The sequence below is a fragment of the Prinia subflava genome, chromosome 10 (genome assembly GCF_021018805.1).
Source record: "Prinia subflava isolate CZ2003 ecotype Zambia chromosome 10, Cam_Psub_1.2, whole genome shotgun sequence".
Classification (NCBI taxonomy): domain Eukaryota; kingdom Metazoa; phylum Chordata; class Aves; order Passeriformes; family Cisticolidae; genus Prinia; species Prinia subflava.
In genome coordinates this window covers 973,652-993,794 of record NC_086256.1, presented here as the reverse complement: position 1 = coordinate 993,794, position 20,143 = coordinate 973,652, and the positions used below count along the sequence as shown (strand labels likewise).

Below are 20,143 nucleotides of genomic sequence, written 5' to 3'. Positions count from 1 at the left end.
AATTCTTTGATACCATTAATAAAAATGTTGAACAATTGAAGACAAACAAGAATCCCAGATTTTAAATCTGCTGGCAGAAAGTTTTTATTTTCAACAATAGCCTCTTTTAACATCAGCTGAAAGTTTATTTGGGAGAAGGAAGGATTAAGCTGGACATCTGTAGCACTCTAAGGAAGCAAAGTCAGCCCAAGGGGTAACAATTACTTGATTTTTTCATGTCCATGTTTTAACATGAAATCCAGAAATCAAGGAACTGCACTTGGACAAAAGGAAGGGCAAAGAGCAAACACACAAGGGAAGGTGAGCAGTTTGCACCTGGGTGAAGAACAAAGCTCTGCCTGCCATCCCCAAAGCAGCTGTGGAGAGGCTCCACTCGAACTGCTCTGAGGATGCTCCAGCAATCACCAGGATGATGTTTTAACCCCAAATCCTTCAGTACAGGCTAAAATTCTCAACTGTGTAACACAGCACAGCCTGCTGTACACAATGTTACCACATGTAAAGGTACTGAGGTTACTCTCTGCTCTTTCAGCCTCCTTCACTCTGCTGCAGCTACAAAGTTTAATTTTGCTTGAACAGAATCTCTCCACCACCCCAAACTTGTGGTTTAACTGGAAATGCTACCGAGGAGTGCATTTTAAAAATACCTGATTAACCGTTTGAAGAATCATTGACAAGACTGAACTGTTTATCTGAGTTAAGCAGCCCCACAAATACAAAGGGCTGTGGAAGGAGTTTGTCACCTGTAAACGGAGACTGCCCCTTTTGGGGGCTGGAAGGACCCGGGCCAGGCGTGGCTGTGTGTGCTCACGCCCTCTTGAAGAGCCCGTGGAATGTCACCGGGATGTTCACCTCCACCTCGGCCCTGGCCACCTCGCTCATGTCTTTGGCGTTGAGGATGAGGAGGAAGGCGGGCTTGGGCCCCGCGCCCGGGCTGATCACGATGCTCAGCACCACCCCTGCAAGGTGAGAACGCCATGGGTGTGGCCCGGGTGGGTGTGGGCTGTGTCTGACCCCGGCTGGCCAAGGTGAGAGCAGCCCTGGCTCCCGGGCTACCAGAAATCCCGGGAGTGTCATCGGTGCTGAGGGACACGGGCAGGGACACAGCACGGGCTGCCCAGGGAAGCGTCCAAAGCCGGGTTCGAGGCTTGGAGCAGCCTGGGGTAGTGGAGGGTGTCCCTGCCCATGGCAGGGGGTGGAATGGGATGAGTTTTAAGGTCCGTCCCAACCCCAAATTTCATTATTCTAGTTTCAGTTTCCCCATGTTTCCTCAGAAATTCCGCACCAGTGTTAGCCCCTGTCCCATCTCCTCCAGGACCTGCCTGCAGGCTCTGCTCTGCCCAGCTGTGGCACAGCCCTGCAGCCAGCCTGGCACAGCCCTTCCCCATCCCAATGCCACCAACCCCCAGCATTACCATCATCTTCCTCCAGGGCATCCGGGTGGGAAACGAAGATGGGCTCCGACGGGTACGCATCCGGCTCCTGCCACACCCAGGTCTCCTTGGTTTTAACGTTCAGCTTGCACAGCTAAAGGTGGGGACAGCACAAACCCACAGAGCTCAGGAAGACTCCTTGTTGTCCCCAGATTGCAGCCATCCCCTCTTGGCTGATAGTTACCCTGTCTGGGACAAAGTGGTTCAGCCCCAGCCCGTAGGTGTACGTGTACGGCTTCCCACCGTACTTCCTGTAGTTGATCTGGGGGAATTCAAAGGCTACAAGGAAGAAGAAATGTATAAATGCTGAGGGTTGGTGGGGTGTGGGGGCAGGCAGCACTTGGCTGCTGTGCTCTGGGGGAGCTGGGGTGTCATTGTACCGTGACGTGGCCCCGAGAAAATCACCTCTGGCTCCAGCCAGATGGTCTCATCACTGCGCAGCGTCGCTGTGGCTGTCGTGTAGGGCAGGGTCACCAGGTTCTTCCCCGTGTCAGCCTGTGGCAAAGAGAAATAATACCCAAGAGACTGGAGAAAAGGTTTAGTTTATTTGCTAAGGGACGTTTATTTGAACAGGGAAGGCAGCGACGCGCGGCAGAGCCTCAGCGAGGGCAGGAGGCGACTGCTGCCGTGTGCTTGGCAGTGCTGCAAGAACTGTCCTGTTCCTCTGCCTAAACACAGCTCCCCTCCCTCCTGAAGGCACCCCGAGGTTTCATTCAGCACTGCCACGTGGGCTTGCACTTCTCCCTTGATCCACAGCCCAGTGAGCCCCAGGCTCGGCTGACCGGCTCCCCCTGCAGCCTCGGCAGCCACCACGAGCGGGGTCCTGGAAGGGACCCAGCAGCTGCCAGCCAGAGAGCTCTGCCCACGCCGGGCTGGCAGCTCCAGGGACCTCACACCGAGGGCTGTGGATTTAACCACGCGTGCTGGGGCCGTGGCTGCTCCCCTCTGTGCTGTGAGCAGATGCAGCATTCACTGCTGCCCCACAGGCTCTGCCAGGAACGGTAACACGGAGTCATCAAAGGGTTTGGGTGGAAGGGACCTTAAAGCTCATCTCATTTTCCTCACTGCGGGCAGGGATACCTTCCACTAGACTGTTTGCTCAGAGCTCCATCCAGCCCAGCCTTGGACACTTCCAGGGATGGGGCAACCACAACCTCTCTTGGCAACCATATAAATAAACTAGAAAAACATTGATGGGCTAAAGAAAACACAGAGTTTCTCTGAAGGCCCATACTTCAAGTTTGCCCTCTTAATTCGCAGGTTGAATTTGAGGTGAGCGGGGCAGCAGCCCCGGCAGGGGGCGGAGCAGGCTGCAGTACCTTGTCGATGCTCAGGGGCAGGACGTATCTGCGGGCCTCGGGCTGCGGCGCCTTCTCCGCCTGCCGCTTCACCTCGTCCCAGTTGGCCCGCAGGTTGGCCAGGTACAGGTAGTTATAAACGAACTCGAACCTGCACAAACAGCATCACAGAGAGAAACACAGCTGGGCTTTGCAGGTGTGGGGGAAGTGGAGGTGTTATTGGCCTGAAATTCATGGAAGCACAGAATGGTTTGGGTTGGGAGGGGCGTTAATGTTTATCTCATCCCAGCCCCTGCCGTGGGCAGAGACACCTTCCTCTATCCCAGGGTGCTCCAAGCCCTGTCCCTGGCCTTGGGCACTGGCAGGGATGGGGCAAAACAGAGTGACACAAGCCTCAGTCCAGCTCCTCAGCAGAGCTGAGCTGTGCACACCACAGCCCCTGTCAGGAAAACCCAGCAACTGCTGGTGCTCAACACAAGCACAGGAAGGGGCTTGGAGCAACCTGGGACAGTGGAAGGTGTCCCTGCCCATGGCAGGGGGTGGAACAAGATGAGTTTTATGGTCCTTTCCAATCCAAAGCAGTCTGGAATTCCATGATTCCATGCCAGGATCAGCTCAGCTCAGGGGGTGCTGGGTATGCAGCCAACACAGCTTCATCATTTCAGTGCCACATTTCTGTGTTTACACGAAGAGCAGCATTCAAGCCTCACACACACACTGCTCATTGCAGCCCCGGGAGCCAGAATAGCATCAACCCTTCAGCAGTCACTAACATTTCTTAAAGATAAAAATAAACAAAAGATAAAAATATTTTTTTCCTGGGAAATGAGTGTCTAGCAGGCTCCCTGCACCTCTGGAGAGCCCAGTGCTGTATAGACTACATGTCACCCCCTGTTAAATGTTAAATGAGTTGGTGGCAGTGCCAGAGGCCCCAGCAGGGGGGGTGTGTGTGGTGCAGGGGGCAGGGTGGTGCCAGGGACCTCGGCTCACCCCTTCCAGGTGCACAGGTCCACGATCAGGAACCCGTTGTCCTCGTAGGTGTTGATGTGGTGGAAGAGGTTGAAGGCCGAGGTGCGGTACTTGAGGTTGAGGAGCCTGCCTTTCTTCTTCTCTGCCACGTGAAGCCACACCTGGGGACCACACAGCAGCCGGGCTGGGGCTCAGGGAAATGAAGGAGAAGCCAATGGACCTCCCAGCCCAGGTCTGGCTGCCCAGCCCAGCCCAGTTTGGGGTGACCCCGTGCTTACCCCCATGGTCTCGTTGGACTCGAAGCAGTCCATGTAGTTGGCTCCCCAAAGGCTCCAGGAGGAGAGGAACTTGAGCAGGTTGATTTTCACTGGGGTCTCCACAAACACGATGTAGTTTGGGGTCAGCCCAAAGCTGTTGGGAAAGGCAGGGGAGCACATCAGGCTCACTGCGGTCAGTTTGGACAAAACCGTGGAGCTGCTCATCTTAAACACGTGGATCATCACTCAGTAGAACCCTGATTTTGGTTAATCACCTAATTTTCATTGCTGATTACATGTGAGAACCAGTCCCTGGTTCCAGCTGACCTGCTGACCCCACGGAATGTTACCTGTGGACATAGGAGGGCTTAAACCTGTCACTGCAGGGGAACTGCACCACCACCTCCGACTTGTTCATGGGGTCTTCCTTGTCTGGAACGGGACACGTGAGAGGTTATGGAGGTCTCACCCACACCTGGTCTGTACTTACAGCATCTACACAGCAAATCTCTGCCTTTAACACAAAATCAGTCATTTGGAAGCCACCTGGAAATGGTTTAAATACAACATTAAAAAAAAAAATCTAAAGGAGCATGAAAAAGACTGAACTGGATGACAAAATTCATTGAAAGGATAAAGAAACGATTCATAAAGGAAAAGTTTCCCAGCTGGCTCAGAGGGGGGCTGACTGACCTGCCTGCAGAGGAGGAATCCGGATGATGTTGTAGGCCAGGGCAAAGTTCTTCCCGAAGCAATTCCCGATGTTGTAAACGGTGCCGTCGTTCTCGATGTGGGGATGAGCAGTGGCCCCATTGACGGACACGTATTTACATAGATCCACCTGGAGAACAGCAGGACAGGGTCAGGAGCTTCCCTGAAGGGCAGGAGGTGGAAGGCACGACCTCTGCAAGGTGTTGGGAGTCGATACATCCTTGCTGTGCAGGTGGGAAGCTCCTCTCAAAGTGCAGCTGAGCTCTGATTGCAAACTGCAGCCCAGAGCTGGAGGGCTCCAGGGGCTGGAGCCCCTCTGCCGTGGGAGAGCTGGGGCTGCTCAGCCTGGAGAAGGGAAAGGTCAGGGGGACCCTTCCAGTGCCTAAAGGGGCTCCAGGAGAGCTGGAGAGGGACTGGGGACAAGGAATGGAGGGATAGGGGGCAGAGTTGGACAGGATATTGGGAGGAATATCTGTGAAGGTGGTGAGGCCCTGGCACAGGGTGCCCAGAGCAGCTGGGGCTGCCCCTGGATCCGTGGCAGTGCCCAAGGCCAGGCTGGATCAGCCTGGGGCAGTGGAGGTGTCCCTGCCATGGCAGGGGTGGCACTGGAGGGGATTTAAGGTCTCTGCCAACCCAACCCATTCTGTGAGTCCATGATTTTCATTCAGTTTTACTCCTCCACGCCTCTGCCAGCCCAGGACAAGGACCCACCTGCTTGATGGTCTCCAGGGTGTCTGGGTTAATCCTGGTGATGAAGTTGGTCTCAGTACAGGCGTAGTAATCCTCGCCCACAGGGTAGACATTCACCAGGGCGTTATCTGTCACCTCCACACCTTTGAAGTAGGAGAAAAACCTGAGCAGAGAAAACCAACAGGCAGTCAGGGGCTCCTGGGAAGCAGAAACTCTGTAGGACATCCCAGCAGCGTGTGCCCCACCCGAGGTACCTGGAGAAGATGTTCTTGCAGGGGTCTGGGTAGGCGTAGGTGCCAAACTCGGTTATCACGATCCTCTTCTCTGTCATGGCGCGCACGTAGGCGTCAGTGCGGACAAACCTGGGGGCAGAAGGGCTGTTAAGGTGGGCAATAAATACAAATATTCCTGTGAGGAACCTCGTGAAAGCCCTGGGAGCTCTCCACAGCCTCACGTTGCATCTGGAGCTGGGTTTAATGATATCACTGCTAGAGCTCTTCAATAACCACATGGGCTCAAAATAACCAGTGGCTCCCACAGCCTGTTCCCAGCGTTTCAGACAAGCAAATGCTTCCTTATTTATTCCTTTTTCCTGGAAACTGGCACTACCTCCGGTGGTAGGTGACGTGCCCCTCCTTGAAGTCGAACTTGTGGAGCAGAGCCTGGCCATCGAAGAGGTGGTAGAAGGGCTCCGAGCCCACCTCGAACAAGCCAGGACCACATCTCAGGAGGCTTCCTCGCAGCCACGTGGGAATCCTGCCTGTGGGAGGGGCAGTGTTGGGAGGGCACGGCACATCAGGCCAAGGAATTTTTATTGTGACAGCAAGAAAATCAAAACTTCACCTCATTTTCTAATTAAACTTAGTGTTTAAACACACATGAGCTCTTTAAGCGCTGATTTCTCCACATCCATACCTGCTGTGGACTAACACAGTCAGTATTGAAATGTCTAAAGAGTTCCCCACCCAATCTGACCTTTCTCTGCCCCGAATGCAGCCCTGAGAGCTCCTTCACCCCCAGCCTTGTAAAGCCTCTGAGCCCTGGGAGCCCCGGAGCTGCAGGAACAAAGGAGAGCAGCAGGACCAACCTGTGACGTGGGCAGTCACCGGAGAGGACAGCTCCTCCACTGTCTCAAAGAGCTTCTTGTAGCCTCCAGCAGGATGCTCCACCCTGCAAGGGGCACAGCTGGGTGAGCCCAGAGCAGGGAGGGGTTGATCTTTCTGGATGAGGGGTGGATCTTTCTGGATGATCCAAGATTTGCAATGAACTCGAGGGAGGAAGGAGAAGCACCTTTCCATGGGGAAAGGCTCTGAAGATCCAAACTGCTACAGAGAACTGTCCTGGGCACAAGGAGGGACAGGGACACCGAGGGGACAGCCCATACTGCAGCCCAACAAACCCAGGATACTCAAATCATCAGAAAGCAAAATCCAGCTTGTACATCCCAGCTCTTCCAAAAGCCTTTTTTTTTTTTTTTTTTTTCAGCAAAGAATTCTTTGTTGGGTTCCAATTTTATCTGCTGCAAAGCCATGAAGACACACCAGGCACAGGCTGGTGAACTCTGCCCAGAGCAGCTGTGGCTGTCCCTGTCCCCTGGCAGTGCCCAAGGTCAGGCTGGACAGGGCTTGGAGCCACCTCCACAGTGGGAGGTGTCCCTGCCATGGCAGGGGTGGCACTGGATGAGCTTTAAGGTCCTTCCAACCCAAATCATTCCAGGATTCCATGATTCTACTCCAAATTCTGATCAATCCTCTGGAACCTGGAGGTTCCTGTTGTCCCAGACCAGAACCACACCTTGGCATGGGATGTGCCAGCACGGGCACGTGGAGACCTCCCCACTTCTCCTCCCCCCAAACCCTGCTGCCCCCAGCCCCACAGCAGCCCCAGCCAATGCTCCATGTGGGATGTGCTCCCACAGATCGAGCCTCAGGAATACTCACTGGCTGTACATCCTCCCTGAGCCGCCAGCGCCAAGCACAGAGCCAGAGCTGTGCTGGGTATTTATGGGGTGCTGAGCCCTGCCCAGGGCAGCCCCATCCCAAAACAGCCCCCACCAATGAGAGCACCTCGGGAACAGAGACGGCTTTCAGCACCAAAATCCTCCTCGGGCTTTGGGAGCTTTTGTCCCACTGTTCACACAAAAAGGGGCTTTCACTGTTTTTCTGAGACCTAAATTCTTCCCAAGCAGAAGTGATTACAAAGGAAAAAACCCAGGGAGGAGCGAAACGGAGCGCGCTGGAGCCGTGCCGGGAGCTGGCACCGCATCGGCTCTGCAGGGACCATCCTGGCTTCTCCAGAGCCTCACCCAGGGGTGAGTGACACTGGAGACACCACGAGGGAAGAAAATGCCAGTGTCAAACATCAAGGAATCTTTTGAGTTAGGAGGACCCCCAGGGATCATCGAGACCCAGCCCCTGGCCCTGCACAGACACCCAACATTCCCACCCTGGGCATCCCTGGCAGCGCTGGCCAAACACTCCTGGAGCTGCTCTGGCAGCTGTGCCCGTTCCCTGGGGAGCCTGGGCAGTGCCAGCACCTCTGGGGCAAGAACCTTCCCCAAAATCCAACCTAAACCTGCCCTGGCCCAGCTCCAGCTGTTCCCTGGCTCCTGTCCCTGTCACAGGGAGCAGGGATTGGGGCTGTCCCTCAGGAGGAGCTGCAGCCCCTGAGGTCTCCCCTTGGTCTCTTCCAGACTCATCCTTAGGAACCACCTCTAGGAAGAGTCAACATTTATGAAAACAACAGTGCTGTAAAGAGTCACTGCAGAGAGTCACAAGGTCTGAGTTTCCTGCTGTCCCCTCACAGGCAGAGGATGAAGGTGTTTTCTCACCACATCCATTCCCTCCCATGCAGATGGAAAGAGCTCCAGGGATCTGAACTGGGGTGAAGGGACAAGAAGAGACATTAAAGAAGCCCCTGTTCCATTTGCTGCTACAACCAGCACGTGAGGGCTGGCTTCTTTCCCTGCTGTTGTCTGTTTGCTCCCTCTTTCAAGGCAGTGTTTCCACTTGGACAAGGGTTCATTTAAGGCTTCTCGCAGAAAAACCAGGATCCTGCACTGAGATCTTGATTGAGGCCTCCCCTTAACCCTTTCTATTGAAGAACCATAACTATAATTTGTCTATTTATTCCCATTTTGGTTAAATTCTGTCAAAACACCTTAGAAGGGAACATTAAATAACCTGGATCAAGAACTGGGAATAATGAGGGCAGGCCTCTGAGAGCCAAATCCTGGGAAATGTGAGCTTCTCACCTAATAAGTTACTTAACTGGAACACCACATAAACAAATCAGTTATGCAACATGGACTGGGGTAGGAAGCACTGCAAGCAAGTTGAGGCAGGTGCAGAGTGCTGGAGGTGCTCGGTTACAGAAGTTCCAGGGGAGGAGCAGCTGCCCCTGCCCTGAAAGCACAAAGTTCCCCACAGGACAGGAAGGCATCATTAAAATGGGGTAAAGTGAGGCTAACTTGGGTTTCTCATTTACAAAATCTTTTTTTAAAAAAAGGAGGAAAATGGTATTTGTCTCAGGATCCCAAATGTGCCAAGGGATTCCTGGCTGTGAGGGGGGCAGGCCCTGGCACAGGTGCCCAGAGCAGCTGTGGCTGCCCCTGGATCCCTGGCAGTGCCCAAGGCCAGGCTGGAGCAGGGACAGTGGGAGGTGTCCCTGCCATGGCAGGGGTGGCACTGGATGGGCTTTAGGGTTCCCTCCCAACCCAGACCAGTCTGTGATCTCAGAGCCATGCAGTAGATTAATTATTATTAATTATATTTTCCCAAAAATATTCCTGTAGATTTAAACTCCTGTGGGGGAACCTTTATCTTATCATAATTAATAAGCAAGTCCCTAACTCTGGAAAAAAAATAGGAAAAATTAGTGTATTCTGTTCTCACTTCACGGATCATCCATCACTCCTATTCTGAGAATCACACCAACAGATCCAAAATGAATTTCCCATGAAAATGTCTCAAATACACTTCACGTTTTTTAATATAAATAAATATCAAAAAGCTGATGAGGGGTTTACAGATGATATGAACAGAAACATTTATGGAGTGAGATAATCATTTATTTATGATGAACTGGCTCTCCTGGTCCTGAACTCATAGAAGCTCCTTTGTTTAAAGACAAACATTTTGGGAACAGAAAAAGGCACTTAGTCAAAACACACACACGCATGTAAAAACTACAATAAATGGCACAAATTCCTGATGAGACATTTAGAGGTTACAACAACAGTCCGGTCATTAGTTTCCCTTAAAAAAACATATATAAATTTTTGGTTAACAACAGCTTTTTGTGTAGTTTCACATTTTCCTATTCCAATATACTGTAATATTTTGTAAACAGATAAATATATATTTTTTAGAAGTTATTCCAAAGTATCTGCACAACAAAAAAAAGGTATTTTGGCACCTTCCAGCACAGCGTCCATGTAAACATTTCCTCTTTCTCCAGCGCAGCCAGCACCAAACCCTGCAGCAGCTCCTCTGGTGAACGCCCAGGTTCCAGGGGGAGGAACAGCTCAGGGGTGGGATCAGTACCTGAGGCTGCGGAATTTGGCTTTCCTGAGGCTCAGCATGGGCTGTTTGAGGGTGGGTTTGCTGTCCAGGAGCAGCGCCTCCGAGCCCGTGGTGGGGAACCTGCTCGCGTAGATCTGGGGGTGCTCCCGCTGGAACTGCAACAGGCACCAGGGAGGAAACCCCTGTGGAACCCCAGCTGTGCCACAGCACGCTCCCTGCCTTCCAGGAATTCCCTGATAAATGTGTTTTACCCCACAGGGAGCCAAGATTCAGCCTGTTTTGGAAGGGTTCTCCCAGGAAAGCTTACCCCAATTCCATGGAAATACCCGGAATCAGAGCCATGATTTGGACATTTTATCTGTTTCCCACGCAAGGCCTCAGGAAGGGACAAAAAACTGGAACACATCTGAATGTGAGCCAAACCCTTCCACTGAGGGATTCAACCCACCTTTGTAACTTGTGGTGTTGACACAACTGGGACCTTACCCTCTGGGAAGTGCCATGAATTTGGCTTTTCCCAAGAAATCCCAACATTTCCCATCAATAAGAATGTGTCCAGCAGGCCCAGGGCAGTGCCCATCCCTGTGCTGGCACTGCTGAGGCACCTCCAGTCCTGGGATCATTTATGGGCCCCCATTTCCTCCCTCCCCTTTCCCCTGTGAATCATTTCTCACTCCTCACATGCTCCAAGCCTTAATCAGCCATAATTAACCATTCCTCTTCACATTCAGAGGCTGTGCTGCTCCTGAACCACACCACACTCACTCCTGAGGCCCAGAAGGTCTCCACAACCCACGGGGCACTCAGAGCTCAGGAGTGTGGCTGCCCTGAAAAGCTGCTTGCTCAAATGGCAGTCACAAGACTTGCTTAGGAGATTCCAGGACAAGTACAGAACTATTCCATTGGGCAGAAAGACTTGCCAAAGGAAAGAAAAACCCTCCAGGATTAAATCCTGCCAGGACTGCTGTGTTTTAGCCTTACTATTAGGCAAGTTGTTGGTAGGCCAGGGAAGTGCAAGATAATCTTGAGCACTGCAAGTGTTACAAAACACAAAGCCAAGGCCACCAAAAAAATGTTTCAGGATTGTCAACAGAGAGAGTTTTGTCTCTTAAAGCCAAAAATTATTGCTCTTAACACCTACTGAATTTAACCCCACCTCTGGCATGTTAATGGTGACTTGGATGGCCAGAGCAGCACAGAGATCCAGGCTGCAATTCCATCAGGAATCACCGAATGCAGAGCAGGAGCTCCAGCAGAATAATTTGATACTGCTTTTACCCCATTGTTTGAACACCACTGCTGGCAGTCAAAGCTGCATTATAAAGGAGTGGTTTGGATTGGAAGAGACCTTAAAATCCCATCTCATTCCAGCCCTGCCATGGCAGGGACACCTCCACTGTCCCAGGCTGCTCCAACCCAGCCTTGGGCACTGCCAGGGATCCAGGGGCAGCCACAGCTCTGGGAATTCCAGCCCAGTCTCTCCCCCCACCCTGCCAGGGAACAATTCCTGCCCAATATCCCATCCATCCCTGCCCTCTGGCAGTGGGAGCCATTCCCTGTGTCCTGTCCCTCCAGCCCTTGTCCCCAGCCCCTCTCCAGCTCTCCTGGAGCCCCTTCAGGCCCTGCCAGGGGCTCTGAGCTCTCCCTGGAGCCTTCTCCTCTCCAGGGGAGCCCCCCCAGCTCTCCCAGCCCAGCTCCATAAGATGCAGCATTAAAAACCATCTTTAGAATCCCCAGCAGAGCACATGAAGCTCTGCACTCCAAAGCTTTAGAGCACAAACATTTCTCATTGTGCTCCTCTCCTGCCCCAGGCTCTGGTGCCTCAGCCCTCCCTCACAGAAGTAGATTAAATAAACTCACCTGTTTTAACTTTTTCTTTTTGTCCTTCACAGAGAGGTTCTTATCCTTGATGATGTTCTCCAGGAGCTCTGCCACTGCAGCCTGCGAGGTGGAGACCTTTTGTTCTTCAAACTCCTGGGGAGTGATTTGTTTGCAGTAGGAATACGTTGGCAGGATGGCACAAATGTCTTCTGTTTCCTGATTGCACTGAAAGAAAAAGGGCTCTGCATGCACTCAACTAGTTCTTTACTATTTGAGTAAGTACCTAATAAACACCCACACCCACTCACAAGCTGCAAAAGATTATAATTAATATCTATACATTCAATTTGCCTGGGTTTATTTGCATTTTCCCAACTTCAGAAGCAGCAATTAACAAATGAATTTCTACTGCTCTGATGGCACCAACCTGAGCCATCTTCATGTACTCGAGGTGATCCCACACGGCAGCCTGCAGGTAAGTTGGGACCTGGAATATTTCCTGCTGATGGTCCATCAGGAAGGAGAGCAGGCGTGTGGAGAGCAGCTCGTCCAGGTCCTCCTCCTCTGCACAGCGCAGCACACAGCGGGAAAACGTCTGGATCAGCTGGAAGAGTGCAGCAAGAGGTCAGGACACGCAGTTTGGGATTCATTTCCCTCCTCTCTGCTCTACAGGGGCACAAATCCTCCAGTGTCAGCTTCCAAGTATGGTCACACAGGAGGAAAAGCCATCGTTGTTCCCTCATGTGAACTAAAGTAATTTCTTTGGAATTGAACAGCACTTTCCATTAAAAATACATATTCTAAAAAGGTAGCAGCAGAAAAAGGCTTAACCTACAGAAAAATGAACATCTTCACAGAACTGTAGGATAGAATTCTGGAATGGTTTGGGTTGGGGCAGGGACACCTCCCACTGTCCCAGGCTGCTCCAGCCTGGCCTTGGGCACTGCCAGGGATGCAGGGGCAGCCACAGCTGCTCTGGGCACCCTGTGCCAGGGCCTGCCCACCCTCTGGATAAAGAATTTCTTCCTACTTCTCATCTAAACCTAAATCTTCAGTTGGTCATCTTGAGACAAGTGAGGTGATGAAAACCTGCAGAGCCAACCTAACCCAGCCTAAGGCACAGCAGGAGCCAGGTTTAACCTGGAATGAGATGGGCTTTAAAGTCCCTCCCAACCCGAACCAGTGTGGGACTCTGAACGGCAGCGGGGTGAGAAACCAGCCCGAGGAACCGTGTGCATTGTTTGCAGAGGAGCTTTCCCTCCCTCACCAGGCTCCTGGTGCCCATGGCCTCGTGCAGCCGGGGCATGTCCACGTTGCAGCTGATCCTGGCCATCATGCGCAGCAGCAGCTGCAGGCGCCGGCGGCGCGCGGGCGGCAGCAGCACGCAGCAGATCTGCAGGGCCTCCACTGCCACCCTCTCCAGGTGAGGCTGCACCAGATCTGCCAACCACAAACACAGCGGGTGTCAGGCTTTGAAGCAGCTTCCAGCATGGTTTTACCTCACTATCACAGGTCTCTTATTTTTCAGTGTGATTATTTATGTTTCAGAGAAATCAGCTGTAACACAGAGGAGAATGCATTGGCCTTTGTTTGTGTGGTCATCTTCAACTTCCTTCATTATGGTGCAATTACGACCACAATACAGTTAATGACACTAATTATTCCTAGAACTATTTCCAGAAAATAACGATTAACAGAGCAGAGAAAGACATCTCCAGCAGGCAGGTGTGTGCAGATTCCCTGCCCCCATCACTCACCTGAGCAGAAACTATTGACACATCAAGCTCATACTGCAAAGGTACTACACATGCTATTTGTTAGCAGAGCTACAGCAGTTTGAACAATTTAGCCAGCAGATTTTCTTTAAAAACCCCACAATCCAGCTCTGTGCCTATGCACAAGCCCAGCAGGAGTGGCAGAGGTGAGGGAAGCAGGGGTTAGTGAGGCCACACAAGGCAGTGCAACATGCTGCAGGGAGCCCTTACTTGTGCCAGCCAGCACACAAGGGGAGGGGGGCACAGGGCGCTGTGACAGCTCCGTGCTGCTCCTGCAGAGCCTCCTCTGGCCGCTGATGGCCACAGAGGGGCTGGTGCTGCTCCTGCAGAGCCTCTTCTGGCCGCTGATGGCCACAGAGGGGCTGGTGCTGCTCCTGCAGAGCCTCCTCTGGCCGCTGATGGCCACAGAGGGGCTGGTGCTGCTCCTGCAGAGCCTCCTCTGGCCGCTGATGGCCACAGAGGGGCTGGTGCTGCTCCTGCAGAGCCTCCTCTGGACGCTGATGGCCACAGAGGGGCTGGTGCTGCTCCTGCAGAGCCTCTTCTGGACGCTGATGGCCACAGAGGGGCTGGCTGCTCCCTGCCCCCGGGGCCAGGGCTGCACGGTGATCTCAGCGCTGGGTCTGTGGATGGCGCTGCAGCTCCCGGAGCGGCTCCTGCCCAGCAGGCTCAGGGAGCCGTGGCTGTCCCTCCTCAGCCCCTCACCCCCAGGGGATGGGGCAGGTCCTCTCCTGAGGTGCCTCTGGCTTTGACCTGAGCCATCCCAGCCCAGCTCCAGCTCTGAGGTCCCTCTGTGCTCCTCCAGGCGTTCTCCACTTCTCGCGGTGCTGCTCACACCACCTCCCCCAAGGGGGGCACATCCTCCTTTATTACTCGAAGCAGCAGCTCCGATTCTTTCCAAGGAGTAACACCTTGTCCTAAATGCTGCAGGTGGCTCCTGGTCATCCCTGAATCCTGCAAGGTTCTGGCAGCTCCCTCCCATCAGGGTCCCAGCACTCCCTTGCTGTCGTGGCAGTTTGCGCTGCTGCCACTTCTTTCCATGTTGGTTTTGGGCTCTCAGCTCTTCTGAGGAAAACCTTCTGGAAGCTTCCTTCTCCTTCTGGTCAGGCTCTTTGAGGAGCAGGCTCAGGAGAAGACACTCAGTGGACTTGAAAGAGTTCAAGTGAGGAGCTTTTGAAGGCTGAGGGTCACCTTTCTCCTCTTGGACAGAACGTTTCCCACTGCCCAGATCAGGAATTTGGATGTAGCCACATATAACTATCAGGAAATGAAAGAGATGTTAAAGGTGCAAGTGGCATGAAAATGAACCAGTTCAGAGAGCTGCTAACTGGGCAGACAGAAAACAAAGCTAAGATATTAATTAAGATATTAATTAAGAAGCCTTTAGTTCAGTCCCAAAGCGATTTAGCGAGGTCATTGCAACCAACATGCAAGAACAAAGGTGACACTGCAATAGTGAGGAGCAGGCAGAACAAGCACATCTTTTAAAGTTTTTGTTATTGAATATTTAGAATGTGAGCTGAAACAGCAATTTCATGGGGAATCATGAGGCAGAAGCACATTTTAATTAACACTAACACAGAATGGAGCAGTGATGATCCTCCTCAGATTGGAGCTCCCACAGATCAGGGGCCAAGCTCTGCTTTGAATCCCATTTGTCCCCCAGCTGATCTGAACTTGGAGCTTCCCTGACTGTTTCCAAACTCATACATACCTAAGACATTAACAAAGAGCTCATAGTATTCAAAAGTGAGCAACGGCTCAGGGAGACTGAGAAAATAATCAGCAACTGTTCGGAACACGTCCCGCTCAAAGCCACTGTAGGTGGCTTGGCTCATGTCATTGTTCCTGGGCCCTGAAAAGAGGGGAAGAAAGGAAATTCACACCAAAAATCCACTAGCCCATTATAAAAGAAATTTTTGAAGATCAACCAAAATTGATTCTTGTTTCACAGGCAAAGAATCCTCCCAGCAATCCACAATTATTGTATTTGACACAATTTGTAAGCAAAACCAGTGTAAGAGATCCCAGGCAGCCACTGAAGAGCTGTGCTCAGTTCTGTTCCATACCAAGAAAATAAATAAATAAAAATTAATCTGTGGTCTTTATAGGTTCCTCAGGAAAACAACAACCACCCCTTAGTACGTCCCTTCATTTCCAAAGCACAGTGATCCCACCTCTCCCACAGGGAATTCAAGCTCCTGAGCAAAAGGAAACTCAGCACATGGAGAACAAGCTCATTATCTCTGGCTTCATGGGAGAGGCACTCAGCTAATTAATTTATAGTTGATTCTTTAAAAACCAAAGAAAATTGATCTCCCCAGAAATGTAGGAAATGTTTTGGTCCAACTAAAAGCCATGGACTGGAAAAGCAAAGTCCCCTTCACTCCTGAAAAACTGCATCAGAGAAATACCACCCACAAACCAGCCACAGGTCTGCCCAGTTTCTCAACTGAAACATCACAGCTGATTTCACACACACAGATATTTCCCTTTCAACTCTCAGCAGAGGTTTCTGCAACTTAAAAGCTCTTCAGAGACTCACAGTAGGCCAAGCACTTCATGGCTGACAGCACCCAGTGAGGGAGGTCCTCTGAAATCCAAACAGATAAATGCAGCATTTAGACATGAGCCCAAATAATTAACAACTAAAAATGGCTCATGTGTATCAAATAACACCTGAAGTACAAAAGATTAAATTTGAAACTTATTTGAAGTATTGCTACATAGGTAATTTTGATAGGATAAAGGGGAATAACTTCAAGCTGAAGGTGGGCAGGGTTAGATGGGATATTGGGAAGGAGTTTTTGGCTGGAAGGGTGAGGAGGGGCTGGGATAGAATTCCCAGAGAAGCTGTGGCTGCCCCTGGATCCCTGGCAGTGCCCAAGGCCAGGCTGGAGCACCCTGGGATAGGGGAAGGAATGGGATTTAAGGTCCCTGAGCTGTGCTTTGGTTTGGGGGAAAAGTCTAATCAACAGACTGTGAAGCAGATTAACTATTAATTATAAATAAAGACTCTTTCTGCAGATGTAGGGCAGGGAGTGTCACCTGCTCTGTCCTGCAGGATCACCACGCCGTGCCTGCTGGTGTTGCTCATGTTGTACACCACAAACTCGGGGATGATCTGGGCTGGCTGCAGAACCTCCTCCAGCGAGGGCAGCCCCAGAAGGGTTTGCAAACTGCAGAGGGAGAGAGCAAAGCTTGGCAAGGGATGCAGGAAAACGAGTTATTCCCATTTCTGTTCAAACCCCTTGATGAGCTGAAGGCTGTTTGAGAACTTCTCCCTTCCAGGAGGATAATCTGAATTCACTTTTCCCTGGGACAAACAGCAACAACCACAAGGAAGAGCACCTGTGGTGTTTAAATCTATTTCAGCACCAGCACACAATCAGAAATTCCTTAAATGCAACAATCCAATGTTAATAAACAGATTAGAACACCTGTGTAAACAACAGAAAAAATATTCAACTTAAAATATGGTTTTAAAAATTAAAAACCAATTGCAAAAGCTTGCTTGAGCTATTTCCTGCTAGATGAGAAGGGCTGTGTGTAGCTCATCACTCACTGCACCCGGATGACATTTCTCCATGTTTCTTGCACATATTCCTGGCTTATTTCCCTCCTTTGCAGTGTTTCCTCCTTCTTTTCTTCTGTTCCATCAGGTTTTGGTCTTGGTAAGTTTTCCTGAAAATGAGTGGTTTATACTGTGAGATAAATGAGCCTCTTGAGGCAATTAAAAATCAGAGAAAATTGGAATTAGAAGAACAGGGTGTTCTGTGGAACATTAAATTCCACACGGGCCAGGGAGTAACCTGCAGCCTCAGCACTGAAATGGAAGCACACAGCCAAAAAAAGGGAAAAAAACCCCCCTGATCAATGCAAAGTCAACAATTTAAAAGGTAAAAAATACCTCAAATTCAGATGTATTAATATGTGAATTATCCTCCTTTAGGACTGGAACCTAAATTCAGAATTTATGCATGCAAATCTCAGCTGACTCAAGGGCCACACACACATTCCACCTTCTCCAAAAAGATGACCACTTAAATGATTTGTGCCTTTTATTTGTTCCCCAAAGATAAATTAAATTTCAACGAGGCCATATTGTGCAGATCATTTCTAGGACTGCACCTTTCAGCCTTCCCAGTGCTTTAAAATCCCTTAGCAGGGACAATTCTGCACTGAGACAAGACAAAGAAAACCCAAAACAAAATAAAGCACCCTCTCATATGAATTTATTTCTTAATACTTCTCAATTCCTTAAGTCCAAACTGTTTTTATTAAGGGAAGATGCCACAACAGAGCAGTGCCAATAATTTTAAAGAGTAAAGACAATACAAGACGACTGCAATGCTGTAAGGAAAAGTTGTTATTACCAGAGACTGCAGGAAGTTCTGTTTTTTCAAAGCCCTCTTGGATGAACTGGGCAGTTTGAAAAGATTTCCTTTGTCTCCAGAGTTTTCCAAGTTCCCCCTTGGTGGGCTTGGTAGGGGTTTGACTGGAGATGTTGGAGGAAATCTGTAAGGAATGGGAGAGATGTTAAACACATTTAGAATTGACCTGTAATCAAATAAATTACTTGACAAAACAAAACCTCTGACTCCATTCCAGTGTGATTCGGTTAGGTTCACTTATAAAAAGGAAAGCACAGATTTTATTTGTTTTTTAAATGTATCATATGATAAATTAGCTTTGGGCTGTTTCTCTTGATGCCAAAGTCGAGCTGAGGGTGTTGGCACAGCCTGAGCCCAGAAGGTGAGAACTGAGGGCCATTAATATCTTTAATTTCAGAGCTCTTTGGCTCTGTTTCCCACCCAGACTTTGTGTGAAAGGTCCAAGAGAAGCAAACCCAGCGGGCAGCTCCTCCAGAGCACTCTGGCTTCCCTCCAAAGCAGCACAGTTTGTATTCCAGCAAAACCTCGGCTACACAAAGGCATGGACACACACAGGAGCACACTCAGCGCACAAAACGACACCAACAATTAACTTTTTGCCCAAAGTGCTCAACCCAAAGCGAGCTCTTTTTGCGAATCTGAGCACCTTTAACAAAAATTCTCAACACCCGAGAGCCCACGGAGCAATTTTAACCGCAGTACCTGTACAGGGCACCGTTGTCCTCCAGCTCCTCGGTTCCCCAGCGGCCCTTGATGTCCTCAATGACGTGGTTTTTGAGGAATTTGCGCAGCAGCTGCACCGTTTGCTGCCGGGTGACGTCGGGCCCGAAGCTGCTGCTGGCGCGGAGGGCGCGGTGCAGCCAGTCCGCAGCCTCGGCCGCCGTGAAGCAGCTGCCGTGCGAGCGCAGCCGCTGCCGGTGCCGCCGCACGGGCATCCCCGCTCGGAAGAACCGGGTCACCTCGTTCCACTGCGGGCAGAGCACACCCGGCCGCACCGCCGCTGGAGCGAGCCACCGCACCGAGCCACCGCAGCGTGTCGCGACAGCGGGGCATCAGCGTACCGCGACACTGCGAGCTACCCCCATGGCGCGGGAGTGGGGGATCCCAGGGCACCCAGTGTCGCGACAGAGGGCAGCGGGGTGCCAGGGCACCCACATATCGTGGCACGGGTGTCTCTGAGCAGCCACTGTCGCGATAGAGGTAGGGGGGATCCCAGGGCTCCCCCACGTGGCGATAGCGGGCAGGGGGTCCCCGGGCACCCGCACACCGAGACAACGGGCACAGGGCAGAGGGCTGCAGGCACCCCCGGGTCGCGACAGCAGCTAGGGGGTCCCAGGGCACCCACGTGTCGCGACAGCGAGCAGGGCGTGTCCCTGAGCACCGTCACGACAGCAGCCGGGGGGTCGCAGGCACGCAGATGTGCACGGCGCGCCCCTCAGCGCCCCTCAGGCGGTCCCGAGGGCAGAGCCCCCTCCCGTCCCGCGGCGCTCGCACGGGTGCCACGGGCACCCCGCTCGCTCCGCGGCAGCCGCGCCCCCGGGTCCCGCGCGGCCCCCCCGTCCCGCCCCGCTCGGTGCTCACCAGCCTGGTGGCGCGGTACGGCCCCGGCCCCGGTCCCGGTCCGGCCATGGCGGCCCCTCCGCGGGGAGCGCAGCGCCCCCTGGCGGCCCCGCCGCGCGCGTAACGGCCGCTGCCGCCGCGCCGCCGTTCGAATCCGCCGGCGGCCGCTGATTGGCCGAGACGCGCGCACGCGGCGCGTGGCGTCACGCGGCGGGCCGGGCTGAGGGGACGCTGCAGGCCGCGGGTTCGAGTCCCGCCCCGAGCGCCTGCACGGGCGGTAATTACCCAGCCGTGATTAACAGTCATTAGAGGAACTCAGGAGCCCCAGTTCGCCACTTAACATCATTAACGTGCTGGGACAGCTGGCCCCGCTCATGTCAGAGCTGCTCCTGAGGTGGACGGGGTGGCACTGGTTGGGCTTTAAGGTCCATTCTGACCCAAACCAGTCCGGGACGCTGTGGAATGAGGAGGTTTGGGTGAAACCTTCACTTCGGTTCTGTCAGGATTTAATCCCTCTGTGCAATGAAGGTTATTCTGAGTGTGGCCAATACAGAATTGTCCTGCCTCAGCTCCGTTCCCCTCCTCAGCTCCATTCCCCTCCTCAGCTCCATTCCCCTCCTCAGCTCCATTCCCCTCCTCAGCTCCATTCCCCTCCTCAGCTCCATTCCCCTCCTCAGCTCCATTCCCCTCCTCACCTCAGCTCCATTCCCCTCTC

The 20,143-nt window shown here is 52.2% G+C and overlaps 2 protein-coding genes and 1 long non-coding RNA gene across 5 annotated transcripts; 1 reads left to right on the top strand and 2 right to left on the bottom strand.

Moving 5' to 3' along the window:
- Nucleotides 1-59: 59 nt before the first annotated feature.
- On the bottom strand, nucleotides 60-9,881 carry RPE65 (retinoid isomerohydrolase RPE65). 2 transcript variants are annotated; one of them, XM_063406860.1, is made up of 14 exons: nucleotides 9,775-9,881; nucleotides 6,446-6,528; nucleotides 5,968-6,118; nucleotides 5,613-5,720; nucleotides 5,380-5,521; nucleotides 4,651-4,798; nucleotides 4,308-4,389; nucleotides 3,979-4,111; nucleotides 3,722-3,861; nucleotides 2,753-2,882; nucleotides 1,814-1,928; nucleotides 1,618-1,712; nucleotides 1,416-1,527; nucleotides 60-959 (listed from the first exon to the last, which is right to left on the bottom strand). In XM_063406860.1, the coding sequence occupies exons 4-14, from the start codon at nucleotides 5,687-5,689 to the stop codon at nucleotides 808-810; spliced, it is 1,326 nt and encodes a 441-aa protein (XP_063262930.1). In that variant the 5' UTR covers nucleotides 5,690-5,720; nucleotides 5,968-6,118; nucleotides 6,446-6,528; nucleotides 9,775-9,881; the 3' UTR covers nucleotides 60-807. The 2 variants fall into 2 exon arrangements, with proteins under 2 accessions (XP_063262930.1, XP_063262929.1); XM_063406859.1 differs by lacking the exons at nucleotides 6,446-6,528; nucleotides 9,775-9,881 and having other exon boundaries at nucleotides 5,613-6,104.
- On the top strand, nucleotides 827-12,209 carry LOC134555354 (uncharacterized). Its single transcript, XR_010081411.1, has 4 exons — nucleotides 827-966; nucleotides 1,432-1,533; nucleotides 11,774-11,977; nucleotides 12,084-12,209. It is a non-coding gene; the product is annotated as an uncharacterized LOC134555354 (long non-coding RNA).
- Nucleotides 9,331-19,985, bottom strand: DEPDC1 (DEP domain containing 1). Of its 2 annotated transcripts, XM_063406855.1 has the most exons (12): nucleotides 19,450-19,982; nucleotides 18,571-18,836; nucleotides 17,851-17,992; nucleotides 17,040-17,158; nucleotides 16,523-16,653; nucleotides 16,020-16,067; nucleotides 15,189-15,329; nucleotides 13,688-14,731; nucleotides 12,970-13,142; nucleotides 12,130-12,306; nucleotides 11,742-11,927; nucleotides 9,331-10,036 (listed from the first exon to the last, which is right to left on the bottom strand). In XM_063406855.1, exons 1-12 carry the CDS (start codon nucleotides 19,732-19,734, stop codon nucleotides 9,896-9,898), a joined length of 2,853 nt encoding a protein of 950 aa, XP_063262925.1. In that variant the 5' UTR covers nucleotides 19,735-19,982; the 3' UTR covers nucleotides 9,331-9,895. The 2 variants fall into 2 exon arrangements, with proteins under 2 accessions (XP_063262925.1, XP_063262926.1); XM_063406856.1 differs by lacking the exon at nucleotides 13,688-14,731 and having other exon boundaries at nucleotides 19,450-19,985.
- Nucleotides 19,986-20,143: the final 158 nt, after the last annotated feature.

Bases quoted from the DNA above. Each gene is read 5' to 3' on its own strand.
- RPE65 (XM_063406859.1), bottom strand. From the start codon at position 6,028: ATGGCCAGGCTCTGCTCCACAAGTTCGACTTCAAGGAGGGGCACGTCA. The intron at 1,929-2,752 runs GTACTGCAGCCT...TCTTTGCCACAG, and splicing joins TGCCCCTGAGCATCGACAAG to GCTGACACGGGGAAGAACCT. The intron at 1,713-1,813 runs GTACAATGACAC...TCTTCCTTGTAG, and splicing joins TTTCTCGGGGCCACGTCACG to CCTTTGAATTCCCCCAGATC.
- DEPDC1 (XM_063406855.1), bottom strand. From the start codon at position 19,734: ATGACTGTTAATCACGGCTGGGTAATTACCGCCCGTGCAGGCGCTCGG. The intron at 17,993-18,570 runs GTACTGCGGTTA...CATTCCTTACAG, and splicing joins GACAACGGTGCCCTGTACAG to ATTTCCTCCAACATCTCCAG. The intron at 14,732-15,188 runs GTATGTATGAGT...ATTTCCTGATAG, and splicing joins GCTCTTTGTTAATGTCTTAG to TTATATGTGGCTACATCCAA.